The sequence below is a fragment of the Lemur catta genome, chromosome 9 (genome assembly GCF_020740605.2).
Source record: "Lemur catta isolate mLemCat1 chromosome 9, mLemCat1.pri, whole genome shotgun sequence".
Classification (NCBI taxonomy): Eukaryota; Metazoa; Chordata; class Mammalia; order Primates; family Lemuridae; genus Lemur; species Lemur catta.
The window spans coordinates 22,296,500-22,310,074 of record NC_059136.1 but is presented as its reverse complement, the minus strand read 5'-3'; the positions used below and the strand labels follow the sequence as shown (position 1 = coordinate 22,310,074).

The 13,575-nt window shown below is 44.4% G+C and overlaps 2 protein-coding genes across 8 annotated transcripts in view; one reads left to right on the top strand and one right to left on the bottom strand.

Annotated features, from left to right (window-relative positions):
- The window catches only part of CYFIP1 (cytoplasmic FMR1 interacting protein 1), an 86,455-nt gene extending 77,328 nt beyond the window's left edge, over positions 1 to 9,127 (top strand). For both annotated transcript variants that reach the window (XM_045561088.1, XM_045561086.1), the window contains exons 27-31: positions 3,971 to 4,043; positions 4,597 to 4,691; positions 5,477 to 5,715; positions 6,249 to 6,396; positions 8,378 to 9,127. In XM_045561088.1, coding sequence (XP_045417044.1) covers positions 3,971 to 4,043; positions 4,597 to 4,691; positions 5,477 to 5,715; positions 6,249 to 6,396; positions 8,378 to 8,542 — 720 coding nt within the window. In that variant the 3' untranslated portion in view covers positions 8,543 to 9,127. The remainder of the gene's footprint in view (positions 1 to 3,970; positions 4,044 to 4,596; positions 4,692 to 5,476; positions 5,716 to 6,248; positions 6,397 to 8,377) is intronic.
- The window catches only part of NIPA2 (NIPA magnesium transporter 2), a 38,423-nt gene that overhangs the window by 3,439 nt on the left and 21,409 nt on the right, over positions 1 to 13,575 (bottom strand). For 4 of the 6 annotated variants that reach the window (XM_045561090.1, XM_045561089.1, XM_045561094.1 and 1 more), the window contains one exon: positions 10,933 to 12,467. In XM_045561090.1, coding sequence (XP_045417046.1) covers positions 11,833 to 12,467 — 635 coding nt within the window. In that variant the 3' untranslated portion in view covers positions 10,933 to 11,832. Of the gene's footprint in view, positions 1 to 10,932; positions 12,468 to 13,575 lie in introns of those variants that run through there. The other 2 variants (XM_045561091.1, XM_045561092.1) reach the window with 1 other exon arrangement.

Here is a 13,575-nt window from a genome sequence, read left to right as displayed (position 1 = left end):
ATGCCCGGCTAATTTTTTCTATATATATTTTTTTTAGTTGTCCAAATAATTTATTTCTATTTTTAGTAGAGACGGGGTCTCGCTCAGGCTGGTCTCGAACTCCTGACCTCGAGCGATCCACCCACCTCGGCCTCCCAGAGGGCTAGGATTACAGGCGTGAGCCACCGCGCCCAGCCTTTTGTATCTTTTTAAAGACATTTTTCCCTACCTACAAGTCATGAGGTCATTCTCTTACATTCTCATCTAAGGGTTTAAGTTTTGCCTTGTGCTTTAAAATCTGTGATGCTCCTGGAAATGGGTTTTGTGTGTAAAGTGAGATGTGGATAAAGCTTTTCTTTTCCCTTGTGGAATAACCAGTTGTCCCTCATCCCCATGGCCAAAGGGCTCCTCCTTCCTCTGCTGATCAGGCTGTCACATGCTGTTTGCAGCATCCCATGGCTGCACCGGTCTGTCCCCTGGGTTTCTGCCACATCCCACCGGTCCGAGCATCTGTCTCAGGCATAGTAGCATGTTGTTTTACTCATTGCAGCCCTCTCGTAATTCTTGGTACCTGACAGCCACGTCTCCTTGCCTTTTTCCTCTTCACAAGGACGTAGCCACTTCACAGATCTTTGCTCTGGCCTGTGAGTTTTAGAGGCGGTTTGCCAGGTGTATTGAAGAGACATGTTGGCTTGCCCATGGGAACGTCAGCGCTTCTCTAGACCTGTCTGGGAGACCTTTGCTATGTCGCTTCTTTTTTTTTTTTTTTTTTTTTTGGGACAGAGTCTCGCTCTGTTGCCCGGGCTAGAGTGAGTGCCGTGGCGTCAGCCTAGCTCACAGCAACCTCAGACTCCTGGGCTTAAGCGATCCTACTGCCTCAGCCTCCCGAGTAGCTGGGACTACAGGCATGAGCCACCATGCCCGGCTAATTTTTTTGTATATATATTTTTAGTTGGCCAGATAATTTCTTTCTATTTTTAGTAGAGACGGGGTCTCACTCTTGCTCAGGCTGGTCTCGAACTCCTGACCTCGAGCGATCCACCCGCCTCGGCCTCCCAGAGCTAGGACTACAGGCGTGAGCCACCGCGCCCGGCCATATGTCGCTTCTTAAAGCAGCCTCTTATCTCCAGGTCCCTGGGGACTTTGTGGAAGCAGAGTCGTGCTTTGGGAGGGCAGTGCAGGGCGCCCTGTACACAGTTCGGGGTGTGGCAATCAGACTGCCAGGCCTCTAGGGACTGAGCCGTGGGACCAGCTGTCATACTCTAGCGTATGTGGAAAAAGAATGTGTTGGCTCACATGTCAGGGGAGTCCAAGGTCAGGCGTGGACACATCTGGGAGCTGACAGCCTTTGTCGGACCCGGGTCCTTCAGCTCCCCTCTGTCCCTGCACACCCAGGAGACCTGTTCTGCAGCAGCCCAGACCCTCATGGTCCCAGCCACCTGTGAGCTCAGCGGAGACCCCAAGTGAGCAGCCCCTCATGCCACCCTCCCCACAGTGGCAGCAATGGCGTGAGACAGACAACCCTGAGTCATGGGTCAGCAAGAGGCTGATGTCCAGGGTGGCCTCACTCTAAAAACATGTTCACCAAATAAATATGAATTTCTAAAAGCCAGATAAGCTAGGACAAATTCCTTTAAATAATAATCTCTCATCTTAAATTTTAAATATTTAATATAGGAAGTCCCCCTCATGGGCAGCTTTTTCACAACACAGTGTGAAGTGCGATCTCTCTCTGGTCTGTGTGTTGGTCTGTTGTGTGCTGCTGTAACAATACCTGCGACTGGGGGAGTCGTAAGAAGCGTTGGTGGTTCACGATTCTGCAGGCTGGGAAGCCCCCGATCAAGCAGGTCCGTGAGGGTCACGTGGAAGGGGCGGCGGGCAGTGCACAGAGCGTAAACACGAGGGCAGCCTCATGTGCGAGCACCTGCTGTGGAGGAACTAACCTCACCACCTCTCGAAGGCACCAGCTCCTGGCACCACTACGTTGGCAATTAACCTTGCACTTGAGTGGGTGAGAACAAACCACGTCCAAGCTGCAGCCTCCATGTGTGTCCAGGCCCGCAGGTGCTGGCCTTGGGTGGGGGCAGGGAAGGCTGAGCCTTCCTGAGGGCACAGCCTTGCAGAATAGATTCGGGTAGTGGCAGGGAGCCCTGCACTGCTCTCCTTGGCCTGAGAGCCCCAGCATGAGGTGGGCGACACCCATGGTGAGGCAGCTGCCCCGGGGCCCGTTCCCTGAGGCTGTGATGGCCAGGACTAGCACCAGGATTTGGTTTTATTTTAGAACAAAAGTTGTTGATCTTGTTTTGAATCTGTACATTGGGTAGATTCATCTTCCAGCTTTCTGTATTGTTTCATTCTGCTTTTTAAATCCTACTCCCTAAACCCAACCTGAAATACAGTTTTTTGTGTGTGTGTGTGTGTGTGTGTGGTGTGTGTGTGTGTGTGTGTGTGGTGTTTGATCAAGTTTTTGTTTTAGAATGGTTTTAGACTGCTCGTTTGCTTTCAGTGTTGGTTTTTAAAGCTATTCTCACTTTTTCTGGTTTGGTTTGGGAGCAGAAGTTTGAGTTCAGTGGTGGTGGCGCCTACATGGCCCACCAAGCCCCCACTCCCGCCCAACATCCCATCCTCCATCACTGGCTGAGTTACCCACAGGTGGGCCCGTTGCCCCTCCCTGCTCTGCTTTTCCCACTTGGTGGAAGCATGTCCTGCAGACACTGCATGTCAGATGGTAGGACGCTTGTCCTTCTTGTAGCCACTCAGTGCTCCCCCGTGTCACCCTCGGCCGGCTGTGTGTGCAGTGTGCCGTCACTATCTGGTCCCTCCTCCTCTCCCTCTGTCTTAGTTGTGTGCTCCTCCCCTGGATCAGCTCCAGTTTGGCTCCTGGGATGCATGTCCCAATGAAGAGCTCAGGGCGGCCACTCGGGTGCTGGTCTTTGGGATGGAAGGTGCGTGTGGGATGCTGAGTCCACTTTCTGAGTGTCTTAGTGGCAGATGGTGGCTAACTGGCAGCTGGCACTAGGTTTATAAGTGGCAATGGGACATTGCTTAATGAGTACAGAAAAGTCTTCTCTTCTTGGTGTTTGGGGAGATCTGAGGAGGTAGAATCTCATTAGTGGTGTATGCCTTGGCTTTCTGGACTTTCTGATAGCCATTTCTTTGTTCAGTCGTTGACTTCATTCCTATGGGATTCTGGGATTTCAGGATGAGTGTCGAATAGAAGGCGCTGAAAGCTCCTTGCTGTCCTCGGCCTGCCCTGCGGTGTGATTCTCCAGTCTGGAGAGGCCCTTCCTGCGGTCTGAGAGCTCTCACGCCTGTAGGTGGGCAGGCAGAGCTTGCGCTGTGTTGACTGTTGAGGTCTGTGGTGGGTGCTGGGGGGCTCTGCAACCTCTCTCCACATGCATTGTTCTGAAGAATGGATCTCGTGTAGGGCTGTTACCTCTGCAGAGGAGTTTGTGATGCAAGAGCAGGTTTAGGGTGCCGGCTCGCAACAGTCCGGGTTCTGTGGGCAGTGAGCCAATCCTGGGGACCAGGGTGATGCTTCCCATTCCTCTCGCCTCCCACACTGTTTGCAGATGTGCCCGTTCTGTGAGTGCATGCAGTGGAGTCTTGTTATAATAAGAGGCTGGTGTCAAATTAGTAGGGAGGGGTAGGGGCTCTGCCAGCTGGTAAGTGCTGGAAAACAGAGTTCAGTGCTACTACTGACCTGTGTCTACATTTAAATTAATTAAAACTAACTAAATTTCAAAATGCAGTTCCTCAGGCACACTGGCCACATTCCAAGTACTTAACAGCCACATGTGGCTGGTGGGTACTGTGGTAGACGGCACAGATACGGGACACTTTCGTCATCCCAGAACGTTCTACTGATAGGCCACTTAGAGTCTATTTTACACTAAAAGGCAGAGATGAACCTTGTTTTCAGCACCAGGTTTCTCTGTCTTCGCAGTGAGGTATACTTCCTAATGTGACGTTCTCTCTCTTTTTTCTCTAGTCTTTAGAAGAAGTGTGTGACCTGTTGCACGCAGCTCCTTTCCAGAACATCTTGCCAAGAGTCCATGTGAAAGGTGAGCCTGTGTATCCCCCAACCAGGGTGTCCAGACTGCCCTGTGCAGGTGTGGCCAGAGCCATAGGCCCTGCGGATCGTGAGTTTGCTGCCTGTTCAGTCATCACCAGGGCCACCCGGGAGAGAGTGTAGAACCTAGTAAAGTGAATTTTGAGGACCTGAAATATTGATGGCTGAAGTGATACATTTAGATTTGCTTCAAAATAGCATGGGCAGGGGGAATTGGGTATATATGAAATGAGAGTGGCCATGAGTTGATAACCTTTAGAGTGGATAATGGGTACAGAGGTTCACTGTACCATTCTGCTTTCGATGACATTTGCAATTTTCAATAAGTTTTTTAAAAAGTGAATATTGAGCAGAAAATCAGTCCTGACAGTTTGAATTAAAAGATCAAATGAGCTAGCAAGTTCTGTAAAAGAATTTTCAAAGAGAATCTGTATACATAATGTTAACTTAAAAATCTTGAGTTTTTTTTAAAATAAATTTAAACTTTTACAATTATTCTTTTATACAAAGGAGCAGAATATAATAAAATATTTTTTCTACTGCAGAGGGGGAGAGACTTGATGCCAAAATGAAAAGACTCGAATCAAAGTACGCCCCACTGCATCTTGTTCCTCTGATTGAAAGGCTTGGGACCCCTCAGGTAAAGGTGCTGTGACAGCTGTGGCTGTGGCAAGCTGGGCGTCCATATGGCCAGGTTGGACACAGAAGGGAAGGCACCGGAGGTCCAGTGGGCTGCTCAGCCCCTTGGGCCTCAGTGTCATGGGGTAGGTGTGAAGTTTAAATGAGCTAACACGTGGATGGGGCCTACCACATGACCTGACATGTAAGACACAAACAATAAATGTCACTTGCTGCTGTCACTGTCCATCCCTTAATGAAGAAAGCTTTTTCGTAGTTTTTAAGAACAGCAGAAATAGGGGCAGGAGGCAGGTGTCAGGGTAGAGTTCTACGGTTATCTACCAGCTCATACTGTGTCAGGGTTCTCAACCTCGGCACTGTTGCTGTTTTGGCCCAGATAATTCTTTGTGGTGGGAGCTTTCCTGTGCATTGTGGAACGTGTGCATTGTGTCCTGTGCATTGTGGGATGTTTAGCAGTATCACTGGCCTCTATCCACCAGATGCCAGTAGACCTATCCCAAGTTGTAACAGCAAAAAATGACTCTGAACATTGCCAAGTGTCTCCTGGAGAAGACCACTCCCAGTTAAGAATAGCTGTATTCAACTCCCTTTGACTGTAAAATATATTTAATCTTATAAGACACATACGTAATGGCTGACACAATTATTTTGTTGATGCTTCTAAAATCCTCTTCTGTAGGTAAGATGGTTTTCCATTAAGACGTAACAGAACTAGGGTAGTGTGATGTCAGAGTATTCCTGCTTCCTGCTGTGGCCCATAAATTCCACTGCTTGTCCTTTCTGTAGCAAATTGCCATCGCCAGAGAGGGGGACTTGCTGACAAAGGAACGTCTCTGCTGTGGCCTGTCTATGTTTGAAGTCATCTTGACGCGGATTCGGACCTTCCTGGATGACCCCATCTGGCGCGGGCCTCTGCCCAGCAATGGGGTCATGCATGTGGACGAGTGCGTTGAGTTTCACAGACTGTGGAGTGCCATGCAGTTTGTGTACTGCATCCCTGTGGGGACGCACGAGTTCACAGTCGAGTGAGTGCTCCATGGGACACTTGGGGGCAGGGCAGAGTTCACGGGAGGGGGAAGGAGCTGCTGGAGGCAGGTCGGGAAGCAGAGGCAGGTTTTAGGCTAACACAGGGACTGCGCTGCTGGGGATATGGGCCAGAAACTTGCTGCGCTGCTTTAAGCCTAAGTGGGGCTTCTTTCTTGATGCCGGGAGCCGACTCAGGGCTCTAGTATGCAGAAGTCTCTGAGCCCACTGCAGCTGTGTGCAAACTGGGTGTGCATTTTTCTAGGTGGGAGTTTCATAAAGTCATTCTTCACAGAGGGGCTATGATCTAAAAAAGGTCAGGAAAGAGCATACCAGACGAACCGAAAAAAGGTATTTACCAAAAATAAGTAACAGTCAGTTACCTGCTTCTCAGCATTCTCCCAGCTGTGGAAATTGACCGTGTGGGCAAAGACAGTAACGTAGATGGCTTGGCCAGTGATGTGTGCAGACAGACTCAAGAAAGACTTTGCAATTTCTCGTTCATCTCATTCTATTTATCGCTTTTTGTTTCCAGGCAGTGCTTTGGAGACGGGCTGCACTGGGCTGGCTGTATGATCATTGTACTTCTCGGGCAACAGCGGCGTTTTGCTGTACTGGATTTCTGCTACCATCTACTTAAAGTTCAGAAACATGATGGCAAAGATGAGATTATCAAAAATGTGGTATGTGGAAAAAAATCTTCCACCATATGCAGACCTTTTGCAAAAGTGTACTTTCTATTTATGTTAAGTTCTTGTTTCTGGGAATATTTTTCATCCTAGTACATAAGGTACCACCACCTGAAGCTTTCTTTTCATTTCCAGAATGAATCTAAATATAATTGTCAAGTAAAGCAGTCTGGCAGATAAAATACTAACTGCTCCATTTCCTCGGTACTTACATCTACTTCCTATCTCACCTTATAGAATATAGGATCTGTTTTCTGAATATTGGCATGTTATTCTAGTCTTCTGGCTCCCTACAAGTCAAAGTATGCTTTTTTGACTGTTAAGATCTTTTGTCTATCACTTTATGGATTCCTTGTAACTGAATTCTAGAAAATACTTAGCCATTATCTTTTCAAATATTTTAACCTTTCTTCCATTCTCTCTACTCTTCTCTTTCAGGACTTCAGTTACATATGTTAGACCTTCTTATACTGTTCTCCACGTCCCTTACCCTGTTGTATTAATTTTCTCTTCCTCCTGTAACAAGTCACCACAGGCTTAGTGGTTTAAACACCATTTATTATCTCACAGTTCTCTAGGTCAGAAGTCTGGGCACAGCATGGCCCAGCTGTGTCCTCCACTTACAGTCTCACAAAGCCCAAATCAGCGTGTCAGTGGGGGTGTGTTCCCCCTGGAGCCTCTGGGGATGAATCTGCTTCCAGGCTCATTCAGGTAGTTGGCTGAATTCAATTCCTTGAAGTGGCAGGACTTAGGTCCCCATCCCCTCTCATGCTTTACATGTGGCCCCTCCAGCAACAGCGGCTCGAGCAGTCTCCACTTCAAATCTTCTGGCGTTCACTTCTGCCACATCTCTTCTGCCTCCAGCTAGAGAATGTTCTGTGTGCATGTGATTAGACTGGGTCCACCTGGACGACCCAGGGATTGCTCCATAACCTTAGCCTCACCAGCAGGGCCCCTTTGCCACATAAGGCAGCACACTCACAGGTACCAGGGTGGGGCGGGGACGTCTGAGGGGCTGTTCTGCCTCGCACGCCCCCATGTCCTTGGCTGTCAGGGCTGTATCCAGAGTGCTTTCTTCAGGTAGCTCAGGTAATTGATTCACTTCAGCTGTGTCTGATCTGCTGGGTTTTTACTTTCAAAAATTATTAATTTTTTAAAGTTCATTTTGGTTCTTTACATTGATCATTTTATCTTAACTGAATTTTTTTCCATCTCTTATTTTTTTATACATTTCATGTAATTTATATTCAGTATCTTGAAACATTTCGTTGTGTATTGGATTTTTTTATTTGGGAGCTCTTATTTGATCGAGCTTAATTAGATTGCTTTCCTCTGAAGAGCTGCATTTGCTGCTGCTCTTCTCCAGGGGCTGTCACCAGCCTGGGTCACGTTAACCTAATCAGAGGGTCCTGGCTTCACCATCCCCAGGTGTAGCCCAGCTGTCTCCTCGCTCTGCTGCTGCTGTTAGTGTCTGTGCCTGAGGAAGCTCCAGCTCGTGCTTTCCCACCTGCACAAGCAGAACCAGCAGTGCTTTCACGAGTTTTCCCTTTGTGTGTATTCCTTATCCAGGTCTGTTATAGAAGGAGGGTCTGTCAAAGCATCCTCTGCACAATATTACCAAACTGAAAGTCTAAAACTTGTATTATATTAGTTTACTGGTCTTTCTCCACTCACCATATCATCATCTTTTCCCAGCTTTTAGCAGGCAGTAGGTTTTTCATTGCTGATTGTTGAATGCATAGGCTTGTTAAGTTGTACAAACGAGTGAATCCACAGTTAGCAGCATGAAACCAACAAGAGAAATGTTTAAGTTCAAAATATATTCATTGTTCCAATAGTTGCTTTAAAGAGATAGTATATGTCATTACCATTTGCTGTAGTTTTTCTGAGAAAATATGAAAATCCTGACATTTTGAACATGAAGAGTGACTGTACAAGTATTAATAGTAAAACCTCTTGACTTTCATTGTTGTAGCCTTTGAAGAAGATGGTGGAGAGAATTCGCAAGTTCCAGATTCTCAATGATGAGATCATCACCATCCTGGACAAGTACCTGAAGTCAGGGGATGGGGAGAGCACGCCCGTGGAGCACGTACGCTGCTTCCAGCCACCCATCCACCAGTCTCTGGCTAGCAGCTGAGGGCACCTGCCTGGGCTGAGGGCATCTGGTAACTCTAATGGCATGTTTTTCGTTCTGTAAACTATTTAGTGAGATTTTTAGGGACTATTTTTCAGTATCTCTGTACCTGTTAAAGGGGGTGCTTCTCAATTTAAAAGCTTAATTTTATAAAATTGACTTATTTTTCTAGACTAAGATTGTATATGCTTTTGGTAACTAGGAAGTCTGAGAATACTGGCTGCTGGTTGTTGCCACTGTGTTCTTACAAAATTATTCTCAGTTTTTCTATGGAATGTTTTAGCAGCTATCATAAAATGCTGCTGAGTGCATTCATTTATCCCTTCTTACAAAACTTAATACCAGCTAATGTATTAAAATTCTTTACCAATTACCATTAATAATTAACTATTTAGCTTTTGTTTAGGAATTTTTCTGATGGTCTTTTATGAACAATCTTTTCTAAGTCATTGTTCCCCTCCCTTTTTTGTGTCAGTGTTTCAGAAAATAGTGAACTTGATTTATCTGCTTCTACTAAATCCAGTTGTGACAAAATCTAATTTGTGAGGTATGACTTAAAGGTTATAGAAATAAAACTAATGAAATTTATTTGTGTTCATTCCTTTACTACAACCCTGTGCAGCTTGGCTTGAGCAAGGTACTCTAATTATCTGAGCTCACAGGCTGGGCCCAGGTCGGACAAAAATTGTGACACCATTCGGCACACGGCTTTTCTTGCCAGCACACATGGTTAGCTTTATAGTTAGGTTTCCACAGGCAAATGAGATGTAAAACAGCACTTGTGCTGGCAACTCCAGTGCAGGAGAGCTCTAAGTGCCTCTACATTACAAGCATCCATGACCTGGAGAGGCTGGCAGCTTGGGAGAAGGAGACTGACCTGGGACAGTGGGTGATGCACAAAAGGGACACAGGAGAATTCGAGTCCCATCCCTAACAGCCCTCAGCTGGCCTTCCCAACTGCTGTGTGAATTGAATTGCTTCGTGTGGCTGGAGTTAGTTCATGTGATCTGTCAAAATGAAAGATAATCAGAGTCTACTATACAACTAGAGTCATAGAAATGGATAAGAATTGAGAAAATAAAGCCAAATTTAAAGTATTAAGGCAACGAGTTTCTGAAAATCCTAATCTAATGGAAAAAAAAATGTTTGTCTATTTTAAGTAAATAATACAGACAAATACAAGACACCTAGCAGTCATTTTAGAGTGTCACAAAATTCAGCAATGCTAAAATTTTCTATGGATGCCATATTGCCATAAAAAGTAGTACTTTCATATGCCTTTGGAAACCTAACACCAAAGTCCAGGAGCATCAAGCATGGCAGAGAAAGCATATGAATTAGTCTGTTGTACTGCTGATCCTGAGTTACATGAAGTTTAACAGAACTATTTATAAAGTTACCTAAATATGTTGCTTTTGGTAATGTGAATTAATAACCCTCAGGCCAGCATTTTGCTACAGAGTAAGAGGTGGTATCTGTGCTCACAGATAGAATATAATGTACAGAATATAATGAAAAGTTACTGTAATTAATAACTAGTTTATATTACCAAGTTTTATAAGATAATTATGTACCAAATAAAATGAATACTTACCTACAAGATAATTTAAAGTACTATAAAATGTTAATAAGAGTTTATTAGTTTTAATTAACCTACGTATTCTCAATGAGGGCCCTGGGGGTGAAAATTGGTTGTTTTATGTACAAAGCACAGATACAATACATAAAATATACAGTATATCTGTTATTAAAATTACATGGGGGTTGACTGGGTGCAGTGGCTCGCACCTGTAACCCAGTACTTTGGGAGGTCAAGGCAGGAGGATTGCTTGAGGTTAGGAGTTTAAGACCAGCCTGGGCAACATAGCAAGACCTTGTCTCTACCAAAAACAAAGAAGTTACATGGGAAAGAGGCAGGAAAAAGTATCTAAAATAGCTCCTGGGCTCCTCTGCCCATGGTGCAGCCAACGGAGGGCTGCATGGGATGTCAGCACCATGGGCAAGGGAGCCCTGGCAGTGCCGAGGGTGGCTCAGTGCTGAATCGTCACTGTGTAACCAGGCAGGACCAGCAGACTGGGATATGCCTGAGCCCATGTCCTTCCCACCAGCCAGGCAGAAATTAATTCTATCAACACCAGTTTTTTAAAGAGCCAATCAATGGTTAGGGGTGGAGAGGTTTAAAGCTGGCTAGAGTTCCTTATACCTTTTTTATTCTACCTTTTTTGCATATGTTCTTTGAAATTTTCCATAAGCATTTTTTCCATAAGCATTTTCTAAAGAGCAAAATTTATAATGGTCCCAACAAACTCTTAAGCAAACTAAAATGTTTGGTAGAGACCATATTTTACAAACGCTTAAAGTTTGTTTTAAGCATTCAGACTTGGAAAAGAATATTGTTTCAACTTATCTTTTTATTATAACATGAGCTAAACTTAAGAAATAACCTTACTCTTCTGACTTTATTTCCCAGAGTTGTTAGGTCTAAATGACAATATAACTATTATGAAAATATACTCAAAAGTACAAGAGTTGATGTAAAATGGTAATCAAGGTTCCCAGCATCACGGGATTAGGGAAACTAAAGAATAAACCCAGCTAGGCTGCAAAGCAGAGCCCAGCCCAACAGACACAGGGTGCCCTGATTCAATAAGGTGCTGTCTCAGAAGGCCATCGAATACACACAGGAAACCGGATTTGGGGTGACAAGTCACAGCCTGAGAAATACTTTCTTGGGATGATTGCCTACCTTTTTTTTGTTTTGTAAGAGTTTACTTCATTCAGTAACTTAGTTTCCCCTTAAACTAACATTTCAAAATTAAACTCTTCATCAGACAGGAGTCCTTTTCATAGGTAAGGTAAATCACGGGATCATGTACTGAGATAATTTTGTTCTTTCTTAAAAAAGCCATAATTGTATGGTCAGGGATTGATGGAGTGGGGACGACAAATGTACATTTCAGACTTTCGTCACCAATGAAAAAATAAAGCATTTTTTATAGACTTAAGACTATCATTAGTGCATTTGAATTTTGGAGGCGGAATCAAAATGTAAAATACCTCTACAATAATACAATGTTAATAAAAACTGGTCATGTACTTGAGGTCATTTTAGTGAGCTACCATCATTTAAAATATAACAAAAGTAATTTCTTGGTCCAAATTATTCATAGTTAAACCTTAAAAAAGATTGTCTTTAAAGAACATTATTTGAGGACAATGCTTTTTCAGACACATTCTGATATTCAAATTCACTTTAAACAGAACTATAGACTGACCTTTTAATTACGTCTTTCTTAAAAAGCTGCCATATTTCCATTTCTTCGAGAAATATTTTCACCATTGTGTTGTTCAATTCCACAGGTTAAGCTTTCTTCATTATTATTAAGAACTTCATACATATTAGACAGATTGCCATTCATTGCTTTTTCGTCTTTCCGAAAAGACACAGGCAGATTTGCGAGACCAAAGCTGACGTCTTTAAAGGCATGCAACAAGAATATCCCCACAATGATTGTAAAGAAGCCACTCAAAGTACCAATGACATCGTCAACAGGCATATCTTGCCACTCCTTAAAAAGAATAGCTGAACAAGTTAAAACTGATGTTGTGAAGAACACGTAATATATTGGCGTCACGAGGGATGTGTTGAATATGTCCAGGGCCTTGTTCAGGTAGTTGATCTGGGTGCTCACGCAGACCACCAGGCTCAGCACCAGCAGCCAGGCCAGGGGGCGCTGCAGCACAGGCTTCCCAGCAAATAGCTCCTTGATGGCGATGCCCAGGCCCTTCACACAGGACACGGAAAATGCCCCAATTACAGAGCAGATTGTTATGTACACAAGGATGTTTGTCTGTCCATGGCGAGGACCCACCACGAAGATTAGTATCAAGGCCACGATGACCACAAGTGTTGCAAAGACTACAAAACCTGGGGGAGGCAAAGAAAAGTTACATTTAATCAAATATTCAGTCAGATGTTCTTAAACATAGAAAATCCAAAACAAAATACAATAAACTCTTAGCAGAAGGAGAAAAGGCATGGCCTGAAAACACAAATCTGCTTTATTTTTGCTACCCCAGCAAAAGTATCCCAAGAATTTAGTTAGTTGTACACGCTGGAAGATTAAAACATGCTTCATATTCACAAACTGTTATTCCACTGACATTTCTTAAGTAGCATCTAATGCCTACTTAAGTGCTCTAACAAGGCATGGGGGATGGGTGGGATCAGAACAGGGACAGAAACTAGAGGGGGAGTAATCATGAGGTGGCCTTGAGTGCCCAACAATTTACAGATGCTGAAAACAAACAGAAGAGTTTTTCAGAAAAGGGATAAAATTTTTTAATATTTAGGGACAACTGCTGAAGTAAATAGCAATCAATTAGAGAACTTGAAAAATACTGTGGGGCATTCTGGTTGAACATGGATAATTGAAGCCAGCATGATAAAAGCCAACAACTGTGCAGCACTATGGGCCAGGTACTTTTCTCAGCAATTTGTACTAAACTACCCTAAAACACAGATACTAACACTTGCATGTTAAGACGAGGAAACTGGCCGGGTGCGGTGGCTCATGCCTGTAATCCTAGCACTTTGGGAGGCCGAGGTGGGTGGATCGTTTGAGCTCAGAAGTTCAAGACCAGCCTGAGCAAGTGCGAGACCCCGTCTCTACCAAAAAAAAAAAGAAATTATCTGGACAACTAAAAATATATAGAAAAAATTAGCCAGGCATGGTGGTGCATGCCTGTAGTCCCAGCTACTTGGGAGGCTGAGGCAGAAGGATTGCTTCAGCTCAGGAGTTTGAGGTTGCTGTGAGCTAGGCTGATGCCACGGCACTCTAGCCCGGGCAAGAGTGAGACTCTGTCTCACAAAAAAAAAAAAAAATGAGGAAACTGCTGCACAGAGCAGTGATATGCATTTACTCTGTTCCTTCCTCAAATTCCACTAACAAACAATACCAGGATTTCTAAAGAAGCAAATATACAAAACAATAATAGGAAAGGAGATATAGTAATTTTCTAAGTCAGAAAGCAGA